A 27,417-nucleotide genomic window follows, 5' to 3' on the forward strand; every position below is an offset into this window, starting at 1 on the left:
GCCTCATACTGTGGAGACGTGCTCCCAGTGACTCCAGGACCTCTTAATTCTTAGAGGTGATATCCTCAACTTATTTGGCTTAACCCACTGCACTACTGCCTGGCCCGAGAGCCAGATTCTAACCTAGACATGAGAAAGCAGGCAAACTATCCAAGTGATTTATTTTTCCAGCCCAGTTGATAGCTTTACAATAGCAAGAGCCTTACAGAAAATATTTAAAAATAAAAAGGAAATCTTATCATGTAAAATATAATCATTTAGACCTAAGTGCATTATTGAACCAAAATTTGAAAGTCCCAGAACATCAAATATTTAATATGAACCACCTAAGAGAGTTCTGAGTAAGAGGGAAGAAAGTGAGACACTGAATTAATTATCTCCTGGTGTTTAATCATTCAGGCATTTTTATTGATTCAAATTATGGTAAAGCTACTCAGACTGAGAGAGTGAGACATAATTTTCCAGGAATCCTCTACCTTTTTTTCTTTCCTTCACTTTTACAATCTTGACTATATCCAGAAACATCTTCAGATTCCAGACAGTTCAGCTGAAGCTCCAGATTCCCATTAGTGAGCCGGGAGTATAAGCATCTAGCTTGTCTCCAAAGAGAATAAGGGAAGGGGGCAGTGAGCCACCCAGTAAAGAGCGCACGTTATGCCTGAGCCAGGTTCAAACTCCTGGTCCCCACCTGTGGGGCAGGGAGAAAGCTCCACAGAAGGGGAGTTATGCTGCAGATATCTCTGTCTCCCTCTCTCTTCCCTTCTATTTCTCTCTGCCTCTACTAGGAGGAGAAAGGAAATGGCCACCGGGAGTGGTAGAGTTGTTGTGCAGGCCCCAAACTCCAGCAAGGCAGAGAGTATCCTGGGAAACAGAACACAAATGTATGGAAGATTCCAAAGCAAGTGTGTTCACTTCTGAATATAGTAAAGATGTCAGGGTGATATTTTAGCACCATCATCAAAGCCATGGTTACATATGAAAAGTTTAAAAGAGTCTCATAGCTCAAGCCTGCAGAATAGTTCGCTCGGATAGTGTGCGGCTTGGCCATATGTACAACCCAGGTATGAGCTTGGCCCCTATCACATTGAAGGAAGTTTCCGTGTTGTGGTTTCTTTACCTTTCTCTTTCCAACTGTCTTTCTCCATATATCTATATCCATATCCATATCTATCTACATCTACATGTATATAGATAGATATAGATATATCACCTGGAGAGATGAAACCCAGACATGACTTTTTTAAAAAGTCAGTTAACTCTAGCAAAGTCTTTCACCTTCTTTCCTTAATTCTATAAGCATGTGCTAAATGTACTTGGATTCCCTGGCTTCTCCAGGTTCCCACAGAAATAGTTAGCCCTTCTTTCTGTAGTTTTCTGCTTTGGAGTATTTCTGGAGTTGTTCCAGTTTCTGTTGGTGCAAGTGCATCTTAAAGTGCTGTTTACATTTTTTGATTGTTGTCCCTAGCTAAAACCTAGTCAAGGAACAGATGCCTACAGAATTCCTATCAAACTGAGTAGGTGGAAAGGGAATGTTCAGAATAGACTTCTGAAGGCATGTCAGATTCCTTAGAGACAGTGTTCTCTAGAAAGCTAAAGACATGCCACATGATTGAATCTCAGCATCGTTTGCTTGGACCACTACCTAGGACTTTTCTTACTAAGCATTACTGAAAACCTTTACTGACAGACAAGTTCCAGGCCTGAGAAATAGACTTACCAGGTAAAGTGCATACATTGCAGCCCAGGAAATAACTCAACTGGTAGAAGAACATTGAACTTCAAGGCCTGAGATTGCTGGATTGAGTACTGGCTTCACATAAATTGGAGTGGTCTTTGCTTTGTCTTTCTCTCTTCTTTCTCTCATATGAAATTCTCTCATATGTAATAAATAAAACAGATGTTTTAAATAAACAAGAATAAGGTGCACCCCCATCCTGCATGAAGCATTGGGATTAGCACCACAAAAAGCTCCACAGACAATTGAGTGGTGCTGTGGTGCCTTTCTATCTTTGTGTCCATCTCTTCTTTCTCTAATTTTTTTTAATTATGAAAAAGTTGACTCAGTACCATTGGTTTCATGCTCACAAGAGGCTTTGGTACCACATTTTTTAAAAGATCAGATAATGCCCTACCAACCAAACCTACAGCCTAAATCAGAAAGTCTCCACACGCAGTGCACTCTGGGAGAGTCTGTAGACTCTAGCATCAAAACTGCCAGGTTCTGTCCTAGAGCATTATGAGAAAGAGATGTGATACATGACAGCAGTGTGTGTGTGTGTGTGTGTGTGTGTGTGTGTGTGTGTGTGTGTTTAATAGTAGGTTTTAAGACTTTAAGATTACAGTGTATAGTTTCACACCACACCCACCATCAAAGCTTTGTCTCCCCATCCTCCTACTTCCCAAAGATAACCACCATAGTTCTGCAAGTCTTAGGAACAGTTTGGTTGTGTTTGTTTTTTTCCCCCCCAAGTTCATATATGTCAATTCTCTAGATCCCACAAAGGAGTGAAACTGTTAGTTGTCTTTCAACTCTTTACTTATTTCATAAGTATAATAACTTCCATTTCCATCCATTTTTCTCCCAAAGGACACAGTATCATCATTTTTATAGGATGTCGTATTTCATGGATTATATATCCCATAATTTCTTTAGCCAGTCATCTGTTTATGGGCATCTATGCTGCTTCCACTCTTTGGCTCTTGTAAATGAGGCAGCTATGAACATAGGGGTACATATGTCCCTTTGAATTGGTGTCTTGGTGTCCTTTGGATAAATGCCTAACAGTGGTATTGCTGAATCATAAGGTAACTCCATTTTTATTTGTTGAAGGATTGTCCATCCAGTCTTCCAAAGGAGCTGCACCAGTTTATATTTCCACCAGCAGCATAGCAGAGTTCCTCCTTCTCCACACTTTTGCCAACACCTGCATGACAGCACTTTGTAAACTGTAGCTTACCATAAAGATATAAGACTTAGAGCCAGGCAGTGGGGCCCACACTAAAACACACCATGTGTGAAGATCTGGGTTCAAGCCCCCACTCCCTACCTACAGAAGGGTTTATTTTTTCAAATACTAGGGCAGTGTTGCAGGCCTCTCTGTCTTTCTGTCCTTTCTAGCTCCTTCTCTCACACTTTGATTTAAAAAAAAAAAAATGCTACCAGGAGTGTTGGATTTGTAGTGCAGGTACCAAGCCCCAGCTATAACCCTGGCTGCAATAAATAAATAAATAAATACCTTATTAAATAATAATTTTAAATAGTCACCTATTTTTCCAGCCTGTCAAACATTTTATACCTTAATTATGATAGTCAACTCATTTTCTACCCCTCTCAACTATATGTCAGCCTTTTCTAATAGAGATTTCAGGTTAAAATTATAAAATTAAAAATCTAGTGCATTCAAGGCACTAGTCTGGGATTATTATTATTATTATTAATTGTCTCCAGGGTATTGCGGGGGCTCAGTGCCTGCACTATAAATCCACTGCTCCTGGAGGCTATTTTTTCTTTTTTGTTGCCCTTGTTGTTTATCGTTGTTGTTATTATTATTATTATTGAAATAAATAGAGAAAGATAGACACCTGCAGACCTGCTTCACCACTTGCAAAGTGCCCCCCGCCCCGCAGGTGGGGAGCCAGGGCTCAAACCAGGATCCTTACACTGGTCCTTGTGCTTTGCACCATGTGCACTTAACCCGCTGTGCTACCGCCCACCCACTCCCTCCCCCCCCCCGCTTATTACTTTTTAAATTACCTATTTATTTTGAATAGAGACAAAAATTGAGAGGGAGGGGGAAATAGATAAGGGGAGAGAAAGAGAGACATATGCAGCTCTGCCTCACCACTCTTAAAGCTTCTGTCCTGCAGGTGGGGACCAGGGGGTTGAACCTGGGTCCTTGTGCATGGTAATGTGTGCACTTTACCAGATGTACCACCACCCGATCCCATGCTTATTTTTACCCAGTGGTCACATTGCCTCAGGCTGGGTAGCACTGTCGGTGTCTGTTCTGTTGATATCCTGGTTGGATGTCCTTTGTTTCTTCATTGAGAAGGGAGCTACTAGTGGCTTTAATGTATTAATCAAGTTGCTTTCCATTTTATTTTATTTTATTTATTTTATCTTATTTTGGGACAGAGACAGAGAAATTGTGATGGGAAGGGGAAACAGGGAGAGAAAGAGAAAAATGGCAATCTGTAGCACTGCTTCAGCACTTGTTAAGCTGTGGGTGGGGGCCAGGGGCTTGAACCTACATCCTTACACTTGATAATGTGTGTGCTTAACCAGCTGCACCACCACCCAACCCCCCTGCTTTCCCTTTTTCTTACCTAGACTCAGCTTTAGAACTGTGCATTATCTCACTTAAAAAGAAAGATGTGGGGAATGTTATGCATGTACAAACTATTGTATTTACTGTTGAATGTAAAACATTAATTCTCCAATAAAGAAATAAAAAAAAGAAAAAATACTGAAAAAAAATGAAATCTCAAAAAAAAGATGTTTATTCACAACAGAAACCCAAGGTCAATGAGAAATATAGATGCTTTAAATATTTCTAAGTATATTTTTGGCAACTTATAGGTACGTTGGCTTTTAGGATGTCAGTTTGGTTGGTATTTGTTTTATTTGAGATGTTCTTCCTGAAGAACTAAGATATACATATATATATGTTTTTAATGAATTCATTTTCTTACTATAAACTTAAAGGTGAAGAATCAGGCTTGTATAGGATGCCCGCAGGACGCTGCATCTTGCTATTGAGCCATTAACTCTTCCTGGCTGCCTGTTCCTTCCCAGTCTTGGGAGGTTAAGAATCCAGAGTAGGGGGTCTGGTGGTAGCGCAGCGGGTTAAGCGCACGTGGCGCAAAGCTCTAGGACTTGCATAAGGATGCGGGTTCCAACCTCCAGCTCTTCACCTGATGGGGAGGCAGTGAAGCATATCTGCAGGTGTCTACCTTTCTCTCCCTCTCTCTGTCTTCCCCTCCTCTCTCCATTTCTCTCTGTCCTATCCAATGACAAACGACATCAACAACAATAACCACAACAAGGCTACAACAGTGGCAACAAAAGGGGGGAAAAATGGCCTCCAGGAGCAGTGGATACATGGTGCAGGCACCAAGTCCCAGCAATAACCCTGGAGGCAAAAAAAAAAAAAAAAAGAATCCAGAATCCATTTTGGCCTGGCAGACACTTACTCCTACTTAAGTGGTTTCTATACCTCAACAGAAGCTGGTGGAGAGTCATTTCATTTCCTGTGTGACTCACTTATCTGGTGCCACAAATACCTGGCAGTGACTATTTTTAGACTAAGGAGGACTCATGATGATGAGAATGATGATATGAAATATAATGACTGTGCAGTAGCTGGTGGCTATGGCACATTTCTTTTAATAGTTATAGCAAAGAATTTTTCACTTTGTAGCACATATTTCAATTTTCGAGTTAGTGTTAGTAACTTATATACCAGATGCACATGGCTATTTCCACTTTTTTAATATTTTGTTTATTATTAGAGACAGAGTGAAATGTAAAGGGGAGGAGAAGATCGAGAGGGAGAGAGAAAGACAGACACCTGCAGTGCTGCTTCATCATTTGTGAAGCTTCCCCTTGCAGGTGGGGACCAGGGGCTTGAACCTGGGTCCTTGCACATTGTAATGTGTGCGCTTACCCAGGTACACCACTGCCTGGCCCCTATGTACACTTTTAAAAATTGTTTTATTAGGGAAATAATGATTTACAAGACAGTTATCACATGATTACAACTTTAAAAAAAAAAAAGAAGTCAATTTTTTTATATTTATTTATTCCCTTTTGTTGTCCTTGTTGTTTTATTGTTGTAGTTATTATTGATGTTGTCGTTGTTGGAGAGAAATGGAGAGAGGAGGGGAATACAGAGGGAGAGAGAAAGAGAGACACCTGCAGACCTGCTTCACTGCCTGTGAAGCGACTCCCCTACAGGTGGGGAGCCAGGGGCTCAAACCAGGACCTTTATGCTGGTCCTTGGTGCTTTGCGCCACGTGCGCTTAACCCGCTGCACTACCGCCCAACTCCCATGATTACAATTTCTTATCTCTTCCCATAATAGATGTCTACAGACCAATCCCACATCTTAAAGCAACTAAAACATTGCTTGTAAGTTCTTCTGAAGAACTTGTAAGTTTTCTGAAGAACTGTGCCTCCCCCACCCCTAAAATCTTCACATTAATACTGGCAATAGAGATCTAATCTTTCAGAACATTTGTACTAAGGGGCATGGAATTTTCTATGAAATGGGCCTCAAGTCATTATCCTGAGCCCAGAAACTTACTTAAAATGTTTCGTGGGAGTCAGGCAGTAGGTAGCACAGCGGATTAAGCGCACATGCCACAAAGCACAAGGACCAGCGTAAAGATCCTGGTTGGATCCCTGGGTCCCCACCTGCAGGGGAGTCACTTCACAAGCAGTGCAGCAGATCTGCAGGTGTCTTTCTCTCCCTCTCTCTGTCTTCTCCTCCCCTCTCCATTTCTCTCTGTCCTATCTAACAACGGTGACATCAATAATAACTACAACAATTAAAAAAAAGGGCAACAAAAGGGAAAATAAACAAATATATATAAAAAATGTTTCACAACGTGACTTTTCTCATTCTCTGTTTTAAAAGTTTAAAAATCCTTTATAATTTATCCACCTGGAACAAGATTATAGTCCTACAAACTAAAGTTGAAAAAAAACTTGATCAGTAGCCAATAAACCAGGTTTAAATATTTACAAACAAATGTCAGTCCATCATATCTAATATGGAATCCCAGCATTTAAATTCTAATGTAGTTATTTTACTTATTACTTTACTTATTATTTCACCCCTTAGCTTCTTCAGATGTTGTGCTCTACTTTTTCCCTGACTAAAAGCATGGTAAGCCATCACCTCCAGGTGGGGGCACAGAACTTTGGTTGTGGGTGCAATGTGAAACTATACACTCTAATCTTTTTTTAAAATATCTTTATTGGGGGATTAATGGTCTGTAGTCTACAGTAAAATACATTAGTTTGTACATGCATAATATTTCCCAGTTTGCCACATAATATACACTGTAATCGTTTAACCTTGTAAACCACTATTAATTACAAATTTAAAAATGACTTGAAAGTGAATAATGAAAGAAAAAGAAGTTAGAAGCTAATACCCAAAATAATGTAAGTAAATAACTAAATAAACTATCACCCTGTAGAGGGCCAAGAGAGATCAAGGCAGTTTTAAAGAGCAGGAAATAAAACTAGAGACCTTAAATTACCAGAAGTCGGAGAGTCTAGAAATAGAACTGTATCTATATGGTCGTTTAATTTATGGCACAAGTGATGCCACAATTCAATGGGGAAAGAATGGTGTTTTAAAAAAAATGATGATGGCGGGGGTCAGGCTGTAGCTCAGTGGGTTAACTGCAGGTGGCACAAAGCACAAAGACCAGTGCAGGGATCCTGGTTCGAGCCCCTAGCTCCCCTGCCTGCAAGGGAGTTGCTTTGCAAGCAGTGAAGCAGGTCTGCAGGTGTCTAAATTTCTCTCCCCCTCTGTCTTCCCCTCCTCTCTCCATTTCTCTCTGTCCTATCCAACAACAACGACATCAATAACAACAGCAATAATAACCACAACAACGATAAAAAAAAAAAGGGCAACAAAGGGGGAAAAAATAGTCTCCAGGAGCAGTGGATTCATCGTGTAGGCACCGAACCCCAGAAACAACCCTGGATGCAAAAAAATAAAAAATTAAAAAAAAAAAAAATGACGATGGTGAGGCCAGGCGGTAGCACAGTGGGCTAAGTGTACATGGTGTGAAGCGTAAGGACCTGCACAAAGATCCCGGCTCCAGCCCCTGGCTCTCCACCTGCGGGGAGTAGGAGGGGAAGGGTCACTTCACAGGCAGTGAAGTAGGTCTGCAGGTATCTATCTTTCTCTCCCCCCTCTGTCTTCCCCTCTTCTCTCCATTTCTCTCTGTCTTATCCAACAACAACAATCAAACAACAAGGGCAACAAAAGGGAAAAAAATAGCCTCTAGGAGCAGTGGATTCATGATGCGGGCACTGAGTCCCAGCAATAACCCTAGAGGCAAAATAAAAGGGGGTGGTGGTAAAACAAACCAAAAAACAAATAAACAAATAAATAAATAAATATAGGTGAGTTACATCCATGTGGAGAAAACACATGATGAGTCTGTCCCACAATCAGTTCTAGATGACTTACTGATCGAAATGTGGAAAGTCAATAATAAAATCTATAGAAATCACACAGGAGAACAGCAACATTATGTCTTTGTAGTAAGTAAAATTTCTTAAACAGTGCTAGAAAGTACTGACTAGAAAAGAAAAAAAACTGAAAGCTTCTCTTTATCAAAACACACCATGAAGAATCTGAAATGATAAGCCAGTGAGAGGAAAATAGAGTCGTAAAACGTTTATCAAAGGACTCATATCAGAATTTTTTTTAATTTCACAAATCAAGAAGGCAGACCACCTAACATAAAGTTAGGAAAAGGACATGGACAGTTTATAAAAAGAAGATGTCTAAGTGACCTGTGAGCCGTGGAAGGTTACATGAGACTTTAGACATTAGGGGAATGTAAATTGAAATCACATGTAATACTACTGTACAAGCACCTGAATGGCTACAGTGGAAAAAACTGACCACAGCAGAAGGTGACAGACATAGGGAACAACTAGAACTCTCCTCCCCTGCTCTTGAATAGGTGGATTCATACAGTTGTGGAAAGCACTCAGACAGTATCTGCATAAGCAGGCCCAGGAGGTTCTAATCAGCAGTGTCAGTTCTAATTATAACCCCCACAGAAATGCACCTCTGCATTCACCAAAAGACACACTGCAGTGCTCATAGTATGAGAGAATTTGTATGAGAGCAGAAAAAGAAATCAAATAAATTAAATTAAATCAGATATCTAAATAGTCAAATAGTTAAACTATGGCACTTTATTCCAGTGGGTTATTATGTAGTAATGAGAATGATATAAATCTACCCACACCAGGGAAATATCATAGTGGTTATATAAAAAGCCTTCATGCCTGAGGTTTCCAGGTCCCCCTGCTTCAATCTCCCAGCACCACCATAAGTTAGTGCTGGACAGTGCTCTAGGATGAATAAATAAATAACAGTTACTTATAGTAGTAATCATGAATTTCATAAATATAATATTGAGCAAAAAAAGAATGAGTAAAAGCTGGGTGTTTTTAGATGTATAAGGTACTATAGTAGTTAGTCTAAGTATCGCATAAACATAGTAGAAGTCTGAGATGCTGTTCTAAGATCACCTATAAAGGGACATTGAAATACCTCACTTGGATACGCCCAGGTTTAAGCTCAGCCCCCACTGCATTGAAAGAAGTTGTGGTCTTTCTCTCTCTCTCTCTCTTTTTTTTTTTTATTTTATGTATTTATTATTGGATAGAGACAGAAATTAGGAGGAGAGGGGGAGATAGAGATGGAGAGAGACAGAGACAGAGACACCTGCAGCCCTACTTCACCACTTGTGAAGCTTTCTTCCTGCAGGTGGGGACCAGGGGCTTGAATCCGAGTCCTTGTGTGCTGTAGTGTATACGCTTAACCAGGTGTGCCACTGCCTGGTCGTCTCTCTGTCTGTCTGTCTAATGATAACAAATCACCTATGCAACCAGTTATGCTGTTAGAAATCAAAATATAGCTATTTTGTGAGAGAGTGACTTAAGGAAGTGTATAGGAGTGGAGTCTTTGATGCTCGTGATGTTTTCTTCCTAGGTCAGGGTGTGGCTACAGAGATGTGGTTCCACTTATGAACATATCTCTCTCAAGCTGCAAACTTAGGCATTGTGCATCTCTACATATGTTATTATAAAGAATTTTTTTGGAAACTCTAAGTTGAGTACAAAAGTTCAGTGATGCAAAATGTCAGGGTCAAAATACTGAGCTTTGTTAACCTCAGGGGGGCCAGGGTCCATACAATTACCAGTGCAAGCTTGCTGCAGAGTATCTACCAGACTTTAGCCAGCTTCACGTTAGCATGGGGGGTGCAACGAAGTTTCACTTGCTCTGGACTCTTCTCAGGATGCAATATCTGTTGAGAGCTCCACCTCTAACTCCCCAGGACAAAGTTTTAAGGTAGAGTTCCCTAAAATATGTAAGTTGTATATTTCATTTCATTGGCATACTTCCCAAGTGATATATTGCAGACAAACGTAAAAGAAGTTCATAGGTTGGGAATCAAGCGGTAGCACATGGGTTAAGTGAACATGAGTGAAGCACAAGGGCCAGCTTAAGGATCCCGGTTCGAGCCCCTGGCTCCCCACCTGCAGGAGACTCACTTCACAAGTGGTGAAGCATATCTGCAAATGTCTTTCTCTCCCCGCTTTCCCCTCCTCTCTCCATTTCTCTCTGTCCTATCCAGCAACAACAACCACAACAATGTTAAACAACAAGGGCAACAAAGGGGAAAATAAACAAATAAATATTTTTAAAAAAATTTTATATAACAAAAAAGTTCATAGGCTCACAGTTGTTTTTTTTAAATTTCTTTATTGGGGGATTAATGATTTACAGTTGACAGCAAAATACAATAGTTCGTACATGTATAACATTTCCCCATGGTTGTTTTTTTTAAGGATAATTTATTTGGGGGGGGGAATAATTTATTGGAATGTAACTCATCTGAATAGGTAGTAACATTATTTGAATAGGCTATCACTAATCAAAATACTTTTAACTAATGGGTAAGTTGAAAAGTGCCCCAAAGGTACTTTTTATCTGCAGAAATGTAAGGCAAACTAGAAAGATAATACCCTGCAGGCTTTCTGACACCCCCAGGAGGTTCTAATCAAGCCATATGCTCTGATTGAAATTCAAGGCTCAGAAGTGGGAAAACTGATTAACAAAAATTAAAAAAAAAAAAACCCACCCTGAGTGTTTCCCATGCAAATAGTCATCAGTGTATCTTAGGTAATTATGTTGCCCATAAATCAACACAGCGTGCAAGGGCTTCACTCACTCGTGATATAAATATCTTAATGACTGAACGTCTTTAGCCATAAATAATTTATATCTGCATGATCCATTTTTCTCACCTTGCTTCACTTCAGTAGGATAAACTAATCTTCTGTCAGGGGATAGGCTCTTGATTATTTCTTCCTGAGTGCTCTTCTGTTTATTTTTCCTTATTTGACACACTACATTTTTTTTTAACTCTTGTGCTTTTTTAAATAAGGGTGCCCATTCATCCACCCTGTCTGCTTACTTTAATTTTTCCTATGCATCTTATTAGACAGCTTGGAAGCAAGCCAGGGGTTTTGGAGCCTTGCTTTCTTACTTATTTGTTTGTTTGTTTATTTATTTATTTTTCATAAAGTCCTCAGTGAATGGAGTGGGAAGGCAGCTAGGGAAATAGGCAAGGTAACTACTGGGCAATATGAGCTTCTTGATGTTTTGTTGTGGGGAAACATTTGTTATGGAAAGCAATTGCCAGGAAAGGCTTATAATCAATTAACATTAGCATTTGTAGATCCCCTTCTGTGATGCAGAAAGGAACTGCCACTTGGGTAATGCTGGAAAACAGTACTTGCTAAAATAGTTCCGTTATTTTCCTCCAGCCCATTCAAATTAAAGCAGCTGAGAAGCATTCAGATCAAATTCTGACTCATCTAGGAAACTCATTCTGGTCACCCCAGCACACTCTGCTCACCTCACCATGGTCCATAGTTGTCACTGTCACTGTTGTCACCTTGGCACACACCATAATTGTTTGTTAATAACGTCTTTCTCTGGAATGTCCTGTGCACAAGGACCTGCAGTCACCTTCTCTGAATCTCGCGCCATGCCAGGAACCTGGAAGGCATGTCCTATTAGACAATCCTTTTTTTTTCTTTTTTTTTTTTTGTCTCCAGGATGATCGCTAGGGCTCAGTGCCTGTACCATGAATCCACCGCATCTAGAGGCTATTTTCCCCCTCCACTTTGTTGCCCTTGTTGTTGTAGCCTTGTTGTGGTTATTGTTGTTATTGATGATGTCATTCGTTGTTGGATAGGACAGAGAGAAACCAAGAGTGGAGGGGAAGACAGAGAGGGGGAGAGAAAGATAGACACCTGCAGACCTGCTTCACTGCCCGTGAAGTGACCCCCCTGCATGTTGGGAGCGAGGGGCTTGAACCGGGATCCTTACACTGGTCCTTGTGCTTTGCACCACGTAGTTAACCCGCTGCGCTATCACCCGACCCCCTCAGATAATCCTTTAAAAAAATAAATAAATAAATACTTTAACACTAATACAGTAAGGATTTCATGGTGAAGGAATGAGCACAAGGACAGGAATTGCAAACATGATTTGTCCTGTAATAAAAATGAAAGAAGGAAAGAAGGCAGGAAGGCAGGATGGAAGGAAGGGAGGAAGGGAGGGAGGGAGGGAGGAAGGGAAGAAGGAAGAATAACTAGTAACTTCCTGAGGTTCAAGGAATGTTTTCATAGTGGAATCCAGGAATTCTTTACTGTTCAAATACCTTCCCAGCAAAGGGTTACTGGAGAAGGGACAATGAGTTTTCATCCTTGAGTCTTCAGTCCCTCTTGATGTTCCCAGCACTTAGTGCGTGCTTTGTTTTTTGTTTTCCTTTATTGGGGGATTAATGGTTTACAGTTGACAATAAAATATAGTAGTTGGTACATGTGTAACACTTCTCAGTTTTCCACATAACACTCTAAACCCCACTTAGGTCCTCCTCCAGGACCTGAACACTCCTCCCTACCCCAGAGTCCTTTACTTTGATTCAACACACCAAATCTAATCCAACTTCTGCTTAGTGTTTTCCCTTCTGTTCTTATTTTTCAACTTCTGTTTATCAGTGGGATCATCCATATCCATCCTTCTCTTTCTGGCTTATCAGTGAGTATATTTTTTTAATGTATCTTGTTGGAAGAATAATAAGTTAGCCTTTACTATTCTACTAAGAAGACTTAGTGAGTCTTCTGTGAGAATGTGAGGTGGTTGATCCTTTGTACTGGCAAGTATTTAGTTAGGTTTCTCTAGTCTCCTTTCATTAATCCTGCCACTGACCATCTGATATCCAAAGCATATGGATCTGATCTCAGTTGTTTACACAAAACACCACCACACCAAGATCTCATCACTGGTGACCTACATGAATTATTCAACATCCAGCTTCTGTTGGAAACATTAGTGAGTGAGAGAAGATATTGATATCTAGGAAAGATACACAGAGAGTCACTCAGTATGTCTACATTAGGATGTGTCTTTAGATATAAAGTTGACCTTCACAATGTTTTGTCCTACTTTAAAGATATTAAATTATTACTGATTTGTTTTTAAACTTTTTGTTTGTTTTTAAACTTTTATGTTAACCTCGATCGAGAAACAGCCATTGGAATTCATGTCTGCATGCTGTTATAAAAATGTAGACAGGACCTTACTCACCATGTCAGTTAAAACTATCTATATATAAAACCCCATGGAAGAAAGACCATTTATAGCTCCTACTAGAAGAAACTTTATTTCTGCCTTATAAACTAGTAGAGTTCCTCCTTTCCAGTAGTGAGAGAACTATGTAATTGTTCATGTTTCCTGATTGCCAGAAAGTTATTTTTTCTTAATCGATGCAAAATTCATATAACATATAATTTACCACTTTAAAGTGTACACTTGACATGGCATTTATGTCATTTCAAGTGTTGTGCAATCATTGCTTCTAATTCTAAAACATTTTTGTCATTCCAAAAGGAAACCCAGTGCCTGTCTAGCAGTTTCTATTCCCCCACCTGCAACCCCTAGTACCTAGTCATCTTCCTGTCTGTATAGCCATAAATGTAGTTCAAAATAATTTTTGCAATTTATTCATGACATCCTCATTAACCCTGTGGGCAAGACTTTTGTTGACTCTTTTTCATCTTCCTGATTGTTTCCTTGTATTATATATTTGGTTCAAGGGAAGCAGCCTCAATGTCATTGTGGAAAGAAGCTAAGTAATATGCAAGTACCTCTTAATTTCCTCCAAGCCACTAGCCACCCTATGCCATCCTACCCTTCGAAGTAACTTCCAAGACCTGCATTGTGGACTCTCATGCCTTCTTGCTCCAGTTGAGTTTAGCAATAAAGAACTGGGCAGGAGACCAGAGGGAGGGAGGACAGTGATACAGAGTGTAATTTCCTGGCTTCCTGCCTCTGGGTTCACTGGGTCAAGCTGCCTCCTTTCATGAAGGTCCCAGCTCCTATAAGGTATTCCCCTCCACAGATTCCTTTCAGAACCCCAGTTTACCAACAACTGCCCTTGCTTCTTCAGGCCCAGTGGGATATAGTACCCTCTGCTTCAGACCCCAGACTATTGCATCGTTCTTTATGATTTCTTTGTAGCCACCTGTATCTTTCTAATATCAGCAGGGCCTTTATTCCACTCTCCTCATACTACCTGCTTTTAAGTGTGCCCTGTATTTCTTGCTGGGACCCTGACTTAAATAAGCTTATTGTACTCCATGGTCCTGTTCAATTGTTAATTACCACAATTTGCTCAGAGTCTTCTGAAGAAAAGTAGGTCTGGCAGGTCCTAACATTCCCAGGCATCTGGAATATTCACATCTCTTCACTGGTTTAAGGAATAGGAACGTGGTATCAATCCCTGAGTGATTCAATTCTCTTTTCTAAATTTATAATACCTGGATACCTTATTTATGTAACTGCCTCCAGATACAGTAACACTCATTGACAGAGAAAAGGCCAGTGAGTTGAGAGGGGTGGCACAGGGGGAACTACATTACTTTTCCTTAAACGAACCTTGCCCTATTTATTTTTTATTGTTTTTATTGCCACTAGGATTATTGCTTGCGCTCTGTGCCTGCACAATGAATCCATCGCTCTTGGAAGCCATTTATTCTTTTTGTTGTTGTTGTTAACTTATTTCATTTTTATTTGATAGGACAGATAGAAATTGAGAGAGGAAGGAAACATAGACACACAGAAAGAGAGATGCCTGCCTGCAGTACCTGCTTTGCTCTTGTGAAGCTTCCCCCCTGTGGGTAGGGAGTGAAGTCTTGAACCCAAGTCCTTGTTCATGATAATGTGTGTGCTTACCTGCACGTACCACCACCTGGCTCCTCGCCCTCATTCTTTAGCTATAAACTCACACTTCTTAGTTAAATATTTGGGTGATAATTATATTAAAGTTTATAAATTGGGCCAAAGAAAAATATTTCTCTTCGCCTGCAGCAGCTATTTGTGCAAAAGTATGCTGTTAGGAGAACAACTACTGCAAAGATTGAAGCTTGGAATTAGAGTGATTCCAAGTACACTGGGAAGTATTTCAAGCAGAGTGGGAGGAGTAAGGGCTGGGCTCCCTAAGAGAGGGTTGCATCATTCCAGGCTGACAAGACAGTTTATATGAGAACCCAAGGACTAGAAGTCATACAGCATTCTTGAGACATTGAGAGAGAAATGGGGAATTAGAACCAAAAGGAAGCAGTACAAAATAGTAGGAAAAGAAATAGACCAGGGGGAGTCAGGCGGTAGCGCAGTGGGTTCAGCGCAGGTGGCGCAAAGCACAAGGACCAGCATAAGGATCCTGGTTCGAGCCCCCGGCTCCCCACCTGCAGGGGAGTCGCTTCACAGGTGGTGAAGCAGGTCTGCAGGTGTCTATCTTTCTCTCCCCCTCTCTGTCTTCCCCTCCTCTCTCCATTTCTATCTGTCCTATTCAACAACAACAACATCAATAATAACCACAACAGTAAAACAAGAAGGACAACAGAAGGGAATAAATAAATAAATAAATAAATATTAAAAAAAAAAAAAAAAGAAATAGACCAGGGGACAGATCATGTAGGTTCTTAGAAAATTTGTTCAGAAATGTGTATCCAGTTACAAGAACAACTACTGAATGATAACTGTGGAGATAAAAAAGAAAAGATATTTCTATTTTATTTTTGTTGGGGGTGGGGGATTAATGGTTTTACAGTAGATACAATTTTTGATATATGTGTAAAATTTCTCAATTTTCTGCAAAACATTCTCACCCACAGCCTAGGTCCTCCTCCATCATCATGCACCAGGACATGAAAGCCCTTACCCCCACAACCCCCCTCCCACCGAGTCCTTTACTTTGGTGCCATACACCAAACCCAGTCCAAGTTCTGCTTTGTGCTTCCCCTTTCTGTTCTTACTTCTCAGCTTCTGTCCATGAGTGAGGTCATCCCATATTCATCATAATCAAACACACTCATCCAAAAGGATTGTTTTAATGAAACAGTTACAGAGAAAAAGAGATCAGAGCACTTGCTCAGTTCTTGCTTATGGGGGTACTGAGGATTGAACCTGGGACTTCAGAGTCTCAGACATGAAAGCCTTTTTGCATAACCATTATCCTATGTCTCAGCCCCAGAAGGATTAAATTTCATACTATGTGGAATTAGAATCAAGAGGAATGAGTGGGGATGGAGTTGCTGGTTTGTATGATGGAGGATAGCCTGTGTTGTGTTTGATTAAGAACTGGTCAAAGAGTGAGTTCAGGGAAAGGGAATGTGCTGGACACATAAATTTGAAAGTTTTCATGGTAAGTGAAACTAGTAGGGAAGAAAATAGAGTCCTGAGCTCACACTAGCATTACACACAATAAGCACCATCCTTTCCTCACCATTTCTTTCCTGCTCTGAGGATCTAATTATGACTCTAAGGATCTCATTATGACATAATCTTGATAAACCTCACTAGTCAAAAATCAGTCTTCTGAGAGTCGGGCAGTAGCGCAGTGGGTTAAGCGCAGGTGGCACAAAGCATAAGAACTGGTGCATAAGGATCCCTTTTCGAGCCCCTGGCTCCCCACCTGCAGGGGAGTCGCTTCACAGGTGGTGAAGCAGGTCTGCAGGTGAGGTGTCGATCATTCTCTCCCCCTCTCTGTCTTCCCCTTTTCTCTCCATTTCTCTCTGTCCTTGTTGCTGAGGAGTTATTCTGATGCAGTCTCCGCCCCCAGGTTTTACCGGCAAAATCCTAGCAATGGCCCCTTCAACCAATCCTGGCCCTACACGTCACCCCTGGTTGTCGCCCAATAAAAAGCCCCCTCACCCCCCCCTCTCTGGGCTCTCAGCTCTCCCTCTCTGAGATCTCCCCCCCTGGACTCCCCCGGTGGTCAGGTAGTGGGGACGGCCATTGCCGGCTGGCCCCACGTGGTCTGAACCAACCCCCCCCATCCTATAATAAAGATTTGTGTACCCCTTTGCTCTGGACGTCCACTCTCTTCTCCACGGTGCAGCCCGACACCAGACCGCCACAACAACATGTCCTAACAATGATAACAACAACAACTAGAAAAACAATGAAAAACAAGGGCAACAAAAGGGAAAATAAATATAAAAAAAAATCAAAAAAGTAGTCTTCTGTTTAGTATGTCATCTCTTCACTCATTATTAGGCTATTGAAATTTAAGTTTAGGTATTGTATATTTTTATAAAATTACTAACAGGGGACTGGGCAGAGTCACACCTGGTTGAGCACATGCTACAATGTGCAGGGACCCAGATTCAATCCCCCAGCCCCCACCTGAGGGGGGGAAAGCTTTGCGAGTGGTGGAGCAGTGTTGCAGGTCTCTCTCTCTCTCTCTCTCTCTCTCTCTCCCTACTTCCTTGATTTCTGGCTGTCTCCATTCAATAAATAAAGTTTTAGAAACAATTTTAAAAAACATTTACTAACCTTTGTTAATTTTCCAGTTTCCATTAGGCTCTTACTAGATGTTGTCATGTTTCTGCGAAGGCATAGATTGTCAGGTCTAGAGGCATTTATTGAGCCCTCTCATTTCATTAATGACAAAAGTGAAGCCTAAGGGTAGTGATGGGTAGGTCCACCCCCAGGTCTCTAGCCCTGAGCCTAATCCACCATGGAATTGCCTTTTCTATTAAATTTCTCTTCTCAGAATTCTGAGATTCTCTCCTTTTAGTTCTAAAAGGGACTTGTTAATTGCACACTAATCTCCCTAAGTGGAAATATTGCACTTGTTCTTAGAAACCTTAATGGGGAAACTACTACTTAAAGAGAGTCTTTTAGTTTAGTTTCTATTCATAGACACATGCTTGAGCAATTGTCTAAATTAGTGATGGCAAAAGACCTGGTACCCTTTTCTTTCTGAGAGAAATGAGAGAGGAGGGGGAAACTTGGAGATAAAGAGAGAGAAAGAGAGACCTGCAGCACTGTTTCATCACTCCTGAAGCTTGCCTTTAGCAGGTGAGGACCATGGTAATGTGTGCACTCAACCAAATGCACCATTACCTGGTCCTACATTAGAATATTTTGATAAATATTGAATATATAGGCAGAAAAAAAGGTTACATAGAAGTTCATACTTAACCAATTTTATATATACTGATAATCTATTAAAAATCAGATCTTTAATCATGATATACTGTTTTTTAATGAATATAAAGCATGAATACTAGCTAATCATTAATTGTAGTTTTATTAAATTCACCTCTGAAGATACCTGGCTATATATAGCTACTTCTTAGGGTAACAGTTCAAGATTAATACATTGAAAGGTTCAACTCAAGTGAAAAAGCCTACCAGCCTGTAGATTTATCAATAGTTGGTAATAAAGACTGAAACTCACAATATTAGAAGTATAAAATTATATTCCTGAAATGTATATAGTTCCAAACTAATGATAGATAAAACATTTAAATGATACTAGCTGTAATATGATAGAAATGTATTTTCTTGAGAGTTGAGATGTGGCTAGAGATGGGATTCAAGGCTATCCCCTGTTAAGTCTCTAAGCTCTTGTCTGCATGGGTTGAAAATATCTCACCAGGTCCAGATCTACATGGCAACACCTTGAAGGGAAAATGAGTAGACCAGAATACATGCCTTCTTACTAAGAGAACATTCAAAAAATATCACATCCTGGGGCCAAGTGGTAGCACACCCGGTGAAGTGCATATAGTATGAAGCATAAGGACCTGTGCAAAGATCCTGGGTCCTTGCGCATTATAATGTGTGCACTCAACCAGGTGTGCCACCACCTGGTCCTATAAACAAAATATTTTTAAAAGAAAGTCTTAATATCTTGTCTAATAAATGACAAAGTGTTGCAAAAAAAAAAAAAAAAAGAATTAAGTACAAGTGGCCAGGTGGTGGTCCACATGTTACCATCCTAAGAACACTGGTTCCAGCCTCAGGTTCCTACCTATAGGGAGAAGCTTTGTGAGTGGTGAAGCAGGGTTGCTGGTGTCTCTCTTTCTCTCTCCCTCTCTTCCCCCCTCCCTAGCCCCCTCTTAATTTCTCTCTGTCTCTGTCTTAAAAGGAAAGAATAAAAATGGCTACCAGAATTGGTGGATTCATCGTGCTCTAATAAGCCCCGGCATGACCCTAGTAGAAATGAATGGATGGATGGATGGATGGATGGATGGATGGATGGATGGATGGATGGATGGAATTAAATACAGGTGTTTTAATTCCACGCCCTTGTCTCTTTTCCATATGACCCCTGCCCTTCTGAGCATTAAGATCCGTCATGAGTTTTCTCATTTGCTTCTGCACTCACTCAACAGTTACTTGTCTCCTTCTTACATGCCAGTCATGCCAAGGCCTGAGGATGTTGTGATTGGCAAGACTTAGTCTCAGCCTTCACACCAAACTTGCAGTCTGGCAAAAGAGTTAGGTGTGTGTCCATGACCCTGCTGGCCATTTTGAACCAGTAGGTGTGTGCTGTGTGTTGCTCCAGTAGTGAGAATGCAGCAAGCTGGAGGCCGGGACATGGGAACACATATGCTCAGGAAAGGCTTTCCAGAGGGATTAATGTCTTCATAGAGCCACCAAGCACCAAGAGTAAATAAGAATTGAAGGAACAGAATGGTGAGTGTCCCAAGTCAAAATTAACACCTGTGTGAATTCACTTCTGAGGGGAAGATGACCTTTGTTGGGTCCAGAATAAGGGCTGGCTCAAAGGGTTTACTAATTGAACTATGATTATAGACTCCTGCTCTTTGACTAATTAGAGATATCCCTGGTTTCTTATTACCTCTCACCCTTCTTCCATACGTCCCTACTTTCCTTTTTTCCTTTCCTTCCTTACCTCTAACCACCCTTCCATCTATACATTCATTCATCCATAGCAAGTAGTAGGATGTTTTAATTTGTTGGTTGATGTGTAAACCATGTGTGAAGGGTCATCCAAGTAGCTCACTTGGATAGTGTGCTGGCTTTGTCATATGCACAACTCAGGTTGATCCTGGCCCCTGCTGTGCTGAAGGAAGTTGCCGTGCTATGGTCTTTTCCCTTGTGTCTCACTGTCTCTGTTATTGTATCTGAAAATGTTGACTTGTAATGGTGATGCCCTAGTTGCAACAAAACAAAAAGAAGGAAAATAAAATCTAAGGAAAAAAAAAAAAGCCAAGAAATCAAGCATTTGTTGAGCTAGCTAGTGTATGTTCCAGGCACTGCACCAATGATATAGAGTGCATTATAAAGATACACAGGCCATTATCCCAACTACCAGGAAGCTTAAAACTTAATGGAAGAGGTAGACCTTTGCTTGTGTTACTATAATATGAGCAGGGTAGAGCAGGCGTCCTAAGAAGCACCCTAAAAAGTTAGCATGGCTTTGGGAATGAATGATAAAGGGACATTGAAGGTTCAGTGATAAAATTAGCAGACCAACATCAGACTGAACATTCTCCACTTTTTGTGTGTCTGTTTGCTCATTTGTCCTATTTTATCTTGTTCTCTGACATTTATTCTCCCATAGATTCTGTGGCTACAGCATCCGGGCCATTACTAGTTGAAGTTGCCAAAACTCCTGGTGCCAGCCTTGGGGTCGCCCTAACTACCTCGATGTGCTGTAACAAACAGGTCATTGTCATAGACAAAATCAAATCTGCAAGTATTGCAGACAGGTGAGTGTTGTAGGAAATATCTACTCTTCAAAATTGTTTTTGCTAACATAATGATAATAATGTTATATACATACACATATGCACACATAATTTAAAAAACCAGTTCTCTTGCCATTTATATAAGTGTCATGTAACAAAGAAAACAAATTTCTCTTCTAGGTCTTAAAAATTCACCTGCTACTACATGATGTAATGTCATCTCATGTAGATGTTTGCTTGTGGCATTTAGAAATGGGAAGGGGGGGTGGTAGCACAGCAGGTTAAGCACACATGGCACAAAGCACAAGGACCAGTGTAAGGATCCTGGTTCCAGCCCCCAGCTTCCCACCTGCAAGGGGATCGCTTCACAGGCTATGAAGCAGGTCTGTAGGTGTCTTCCCCCCCCCCTGCCCTGTCTTTGCTTTCTCTCTCGATTTCTCGCTATTGTATCCAACAGCAATGGCAGTAACAACAAGGGGGTGAGGGGTAGATAGCATAATGGTTATGCAAAGAGGATCTCATGCCTGAGGCTCTGAAGTCCCAGGTTCAATCCCCCCGCACCACAATAAGCCAGAGCTATGCAGTGTTCTGGTGTTTCTCTCTGTCTTTCTCTCTCTGCATCTCTCTCAAAAATAAAATACATACATACATACATAAATAAGACATCAACAACAAAGGCAACAAATGGGAAAAATGGCCTCCAGGAGCAGGGGATTCCTAGTGCAGGCACTGAGACCCTGTGCTAACCCTCGAGGCAAAAAGAAAAAAAAAATGGGAAAAAAGTAAAATGTCCAGCAGAAGAGCAAGTTGTCCTGGGCTAAGCAGACTGTTGCTAGTTTATAGGATAGTCCAGCAGATTTCCTTTATGCTCCATGCAGGGAAATCATGAGCTTTCCTGAATAGTCAAAACTCCTGCCACCATAAAATCCTACTCTTTTGCTCCTATATAAATACAATCACTTTTTAAAACTTATGCAGTCTTTTAAAAAATGCTAAACTATGGCAGTGTGTTCAGCTTAGGGTTCCACGGTCTTCAAGGGTCCCTATAAACATTCCTATAACATACTAAAAAGTCCTTTCTTTCTTGAATTATTTTTCTCAATTAACATTTCATCTTTTTTAAGTAGAAGTGGGGAAGAGTAGGGAGGAGCCCACTTGACCCACTGCTAGCTTCTTTTCCAGATCCTATGAACCCCTTCCCCCCAGTAGCTAAAGCACTTTAGGTACATCTGCGTGAAATGTCTTTTATTTTTATCTATAAAATGGAAACAATTCCACCACCAGAACTCCATATCCCATCCCATCCCCTGATAGCTTTCCTATTCTTTATCCCTCTGGGAGTATGGACTCAGGGTCATTATGGGGTGCAGAAGCTAGAATATCTGGCTTCTGTAATTGCTTCCCCGCTGAACATGGGTGTTGACAGGTGATCCATAGTCCCAGCCTGTCTCTCTCTTTCCCTAGTGTGGCGGGGTTCTGGGGAATCAGAACTCCAGGACACATTGGTAAGGGGTTGTCTGCCCAGGGAAGTCTGGTTGGCACCATGGTAGCATCTGGAACCTGATGGCTGAAAAAAGAGTTAACATATAAAGCCAGACAAATTGTTGACCAATCATGAACCTAAAGGCTGGAATATTGCAGATGAAGATTTGGGGTCTCTGATTTGGAAATAGCCAGTAGGTCTATTTTAGGTATATTCCAACGGGCCCATGACTTTATTAGTTTTTGCCTGAGCCTGACATCTGATATGCAGGTGGACCTAAGTTATTGTCTGGGGAGATGATGTCATGGCTGGAAAGAGGGCTAGAAAGCTGGATCAGGGAGGAGAGTAGCTCCCAATAATGTCTTTAAGATGGAAAGAGATTGAAATGCTTCTGCCTTGAGAAGTCAAGCCACTCTCATTGTGGACACACCCCACTGAGGGAATGCTCGGGGCCCCCTGCATTTTTCTGTCCCCCTACTCCATGTGCTTTGGTCCTGACTGGGCACCTCTGGCTCTGATGCTGTGACCTGTGGCTGTAGCAATCAGTCAATAGCTCTACCGTGGCCTTGCCCTCCATTCCATCCTTCTTCAATGGCAGCCATTGATCCAGGGGTGCTCTCCAGTTCAGTGGTGTAGGATGCCTTAATTTTCTCCCTCTGTTTCCTATTCCACAGGGGGTAACCAGTTTAAGGAGCTGTCCACTTGACTGGTATGTCGGGATGCTGACTGCTGTGCTTGCTTTTTTCTACTCTTCCAGTAGCCAGTCTCCTGAGTTCATCAAGATGTAGCAATTAGCCCCAGCTTGCCCCTACCCTCTGTGCAGGCTCTTTTTAGTGCCCTTTTGACTCTTGCATAATTACCCTCCTCACAGAGAGCTTTTGTACTAATAAATCCTTAACCCCAGAATAAAATCAATCAATCAATCAATCAATAAAACATAGTAGTAAAGAAGGGAGGGGTGTATGAGAAGGTTCTCAGAAAACATTAGCGGAATCTCCTCCCCGCTACATTAATCCTTGCACACATAAAACCATTTCAAAGCGCCCAATTCTGTTTCTGTGAGTCACATTTTAACATTCTGAAGATTTACCAACTGATACCGAGAGATATAAAAACCTGGGGGGGGGACCACAAAATGCAAAATCAAGGGGGAAGTATTCTCCTGTTCTTCCTATCCTAAAACCTGTTTATTTCCCCTCAACATCTGGGACCAGTACACCCCCAAAATAATATTTTCAGGACAAGAAGACAGTATTTCCTCATCCCCCCCCCCATATTTTCAACAAGGTTTTGCATTCCTATCCGTACTCAAGGAACTTAACAGTTGACAAATGGTATTTCCTGTAATACATTTTTCTTGTTGCTGTTTTTGTTGCTTTTGTTGGTATTTTTTAACTAAGCTCAACTGTGACGTTTTAACTGTGAAGGATGTGGAAGCCACCTTCCAAAGAGGAAGGCACTGCGTCATACTGAGTGCCCCTCCTTTCCTGTAGATGTGGCGCGCTGCACGTGGGGGACCACATTCTGTCCATCGATGGTACCAGCATGGAGTACTGCACCCTGGCTGAGGCAACCCAGTTCCTGGCCAACACCACTGACCAGGTCAAGCTAGAGATTCTTCCCCATCATCAGACCCGCCTGGCCCTAAAGGGACCTGACCACGGTGAGAGGCTCCCTCTGAATAAATCTCTATTATCTTCCTTCCCCTTGAAGTTTCCCCAGGCAGCTGCAAAGTTAGGAAGCAGGAAGACACCTGTCTTTATCACTTATTTTCAACACAGGAGGTTATCATTGTTTATTCCTCTTCAACTTCCAAAAGCCCTTTTATGCAAACCACTATGTGTTTTACTTGAAACCTTCAGATTGGTGAAAGAATCATTGTTAAGAGAATGTCTCAGAAATGTTTAAGCTATTATTACTTGGTATTTTCTTTAAAACCTTGATTGCAAATGGAGTGTGGAGAGAAGGGGAATAATTTGATTTCCTGTTCTTCATATTGAATTTCTAATCTACTTGAAGGATAATAAAGGTAAATAGCAAAACTCTTATGCTTTAATAGTTATAAGTGATAGTTAATTATCAGGCCCTTCAACTATCTGATATGAAAAGTAGTTATATAACAAGTTGATTTTTTTTTTCTTGTAATTTTTGTCCATTTCCCATAGTAGGTTTTTTGTTTGTTTGTTTGTTTGTTTTTCATTAAGGAGAGCAGTCTTTCTGACAAATCTCTGGAAGAATCAAACTACTTGACTATATTTATGTGATGACAAGTGTCAACTTAAGGAGTCTTTGTTGTCACTGTTTTGAAGCTCACAGATAAGCTTACTGAAAATTTAAGTATCACTAAGGCATCTATAAATAAAAATCTAGTGCAAGAAAAAAAGACTTTGAGTTGAAAAAAAAATACTCCAGTGAGTTCTTTATACCAACCCCTTCTCTTCCTTCCTTTTCCTTAAACAAGTAACCTCCATTTTTATTCCTGGAAATCATTTCCTTGAACCCTCACTTTTCAGGGGGGCATGAAAAGTGTACAATACATTTCTCTGGAATCGAAATTTTGCTTATGAGTGGGTAAGTCATTTGTATTGTACCTTCCACTTTCTGAAACAACACTTCACTTTCTATAATTGGAAGAGAGAGAAAGAGAGAGACCCAGATAATTTTCATACCAAATGAGTCAACTGGAGGCAACCTTTTTAATTAAATGGAACTTACATAGTCCTGAGGCTAATGAAAATCTCTTCTTCAGCATTACCTTTATCAGATTTTAATTTTACACATTGGAGTAGAGAAATGATGCAGCAGAGGCAGATTATACAAAGAAATTCAACCTTGCTTGAAAAAAAAAAATGACATAGAACTACTGGAGGCTACATTTTATGGCAAGCACATAGATCCTGTCAGGTGCCCCTGGAGCTTGCCATAGCCTGAGGAGAATTTTCTAGAACTGAGCACAGGGTAGATAACATAATGGTTTTGCAAAGAGACTCCCATACATGAGACTTCAAAGTCCCAAGTTCAGGCCTCCATGCCACAATAACCCAGAGCTGAGCAGTGACCTGGTTAAAAATAATAATAATAATAATCTAAAACTGTAGGTCTCTTCTAAATTAATCTGACACCATCACTGGGTTTAGAGCACAGTAGGTATAACAATACACACTGTCACACTGCGTTACTCTCCAGCCTGAGACTTGGTTTGGTAAATTCTGGTATCAGTTCATCAGAAATATGTCACAGATTCTTAAAAATACCATTGGTCTTAGCAACCTCATCCCTCCCTTCACTTGCCCTGTAAACAGATGATAGTCATATGGTTTCCAACTCATGAAACATTACATACTTTTATCGAAAACAATAATTTGAGAAGATGAATTTATATACCACAATGTGTAGAGATAAAGAATATTTTTTATTTGCTGTGAAAAGCTGAATGTGGCCAGTCACATAGTGGGTAGTGGAGGTTTGGTAATATCATTCTAGCTCCTGTTTTTGAACCTGTCATCCTCTTCAGCTAAAAATAATTCACCAACCACCTTTTCTAGCATGCAGGCACTTCCCTACATTTTCATTAAAACACAGCAAAGAAACTTTTCTCGCATTTATAATTCTCAGCCTTCTGTTTACATATCCAGTGGTGTTGTCTTACATAGTTTTGCCCTTTTCCTATAAGAAAGCTCTGTCTTGGGGTGGGGGTGGAGGAGTCTGGCGGTAGTGCAGCGGGTTAAGCTCATGTGGCACAAAGCGCAAGGACCAGCCTAAGGATCCTGGTTCTAGCCCTCGGCTCCCCACCTGCAATGGGGTCACTTCACAGGCAGTGAAGCAGGTCTGCAGGTGTCTGTCTTTCTCTCCTCCTCTCTGCCTTCCCCATCTCTCTTGATTTCTCTCTATCCTATCCAACAACAGCAATGACAACAACAATAACAACAAGGGCAGGAGTCAGGCGGTAGCGCAGCGGGTTAAGCGCAAGTGGCACAAAGTGCAAGGGCTGGAGTAAGGATCACAGTTTGAGCCCCGGCTCCCCACCTGCAGGGGAGTTGCTTCACAGGCGGTGAAGCAAGTTTGCAGGTATCTGTCTTTCTCTCCCCCTCTCTGTCTTACTCTCCTCTCTCCATTTCTCTCTGTCCTAACCAACAATGATGACATCAATAAAAATAATAACTACAACAATAAAAAAACAACAACAAGGGCAACAAAAGGGGATAAGTAAATAAAATTTTTTTTTAAAAAAAAAGGGCAACAAAATGGGGAAAATAGCCTCCAGGAGCAGTGGGTTCGTAGTGCAGACACTGAACCCCAGCGATAACCCTGGAGGCAAAGAACAAAAGAAAGAAAGAAAAAAAGAAAGAAAGAAAGCTCTGTTCTGTTTTTTTTTCTTTTCAAGATTTTTAATTCCCAGAAAAGCATTTCTCTTAACCTTCGCATAGATAAAGATATACCCATTTTCCAAATTTTGCTCAGCAACAAAGCATTCACCACAGTATACACAGATAAATAGAGGTGTGGGCATGCCATCTAGGAATATGAGTCAGTCGTGTCTTTTGCTGGTAAATGAGAGCATTTAAAAAGCCATCAAAAATGAATTTCCTACGAGGTTCGATGTTCCCACTGAGAGTCTCTGCAAGACATAATCATGACTGAGGGAAACCAATTCTGGAAAAGGAAATGTGAGCAGAGTCACAAGGTTTGACACAGTCAGTACCAGATGGACCTTCATTTCAGAACTCCAATCACAAAGGCAACTAACTGTTGCCTCTGCTGTCAGGTCCTGCGCAGGGCAAGAGGGTACAGTGAGAGATGAGACCAAAAAGGGACTTTCCATGTCTGATGCTCTGTAAGACTTTAGCTGTGACATCACCATGGAAAGATACAAGAATCATTCTAGCTTGTTTGTTTCTTCTCTAACACTATAAGCACATCCTTAGAAGAGGCAGTGTAGAGGGGTAGCTGAGAGCAGGGCTTGTAAAACCCGATCTTCAGAGCTTCAATTCCAGCTGTACCAGTGAGACCTTAAGCAAGTTACCCAACTTTTCTATAATCCAAGTTCTTCACCTGTAAAATGGGCATTATCCTAGAGCCTCAT

General features: G+C 41.0%; 1 protein-coding gene across 4 annotated transcripts in view; it reads left to right on the plus strand.

The window, feature by feature from the left end:
• The window catches only part of GRIP1 (glutamate receptor interacting protein 1), a 795,045-nt gene that overhangs the window by 645,314 nt on the left and 122,314 nt on the right, over positions 1-27,417 (plus strand). For all 4 annotated transcript variants that reach the window (XM_060194981.1, XM_060194983.1, XM_060194984.1 and 1 more), the window contains exons 8-9: positions 20,725-20,872; positions 23,828-23,997. In XM_060194981.1, the coding sequence (XP_060050964.1) occupies positions 20,725-20,872; positions 23,828-23,997 (318 nt within the window). The remainder of the gene's footprint in view (positions 1-20,724; positions 20,873-23,827; positions 23,998-27,417) is intronic.

This window comes from Erinaceus europaeus, chromosome 7 (assembly GCF_950295315.1).
Source record: "Erinaceus europaeus chromosome 7, mEriEur2.1, whole genome shotgun sequence".
In the NCBI taxonomy this organism is placed as follows: domain Eukaryota; kingdom Metazoa; phylum Chordata; class Mammalia; order Eulipotyphla; family Erinaceidae; genus Erinaceus; species Erinaceus europaeus.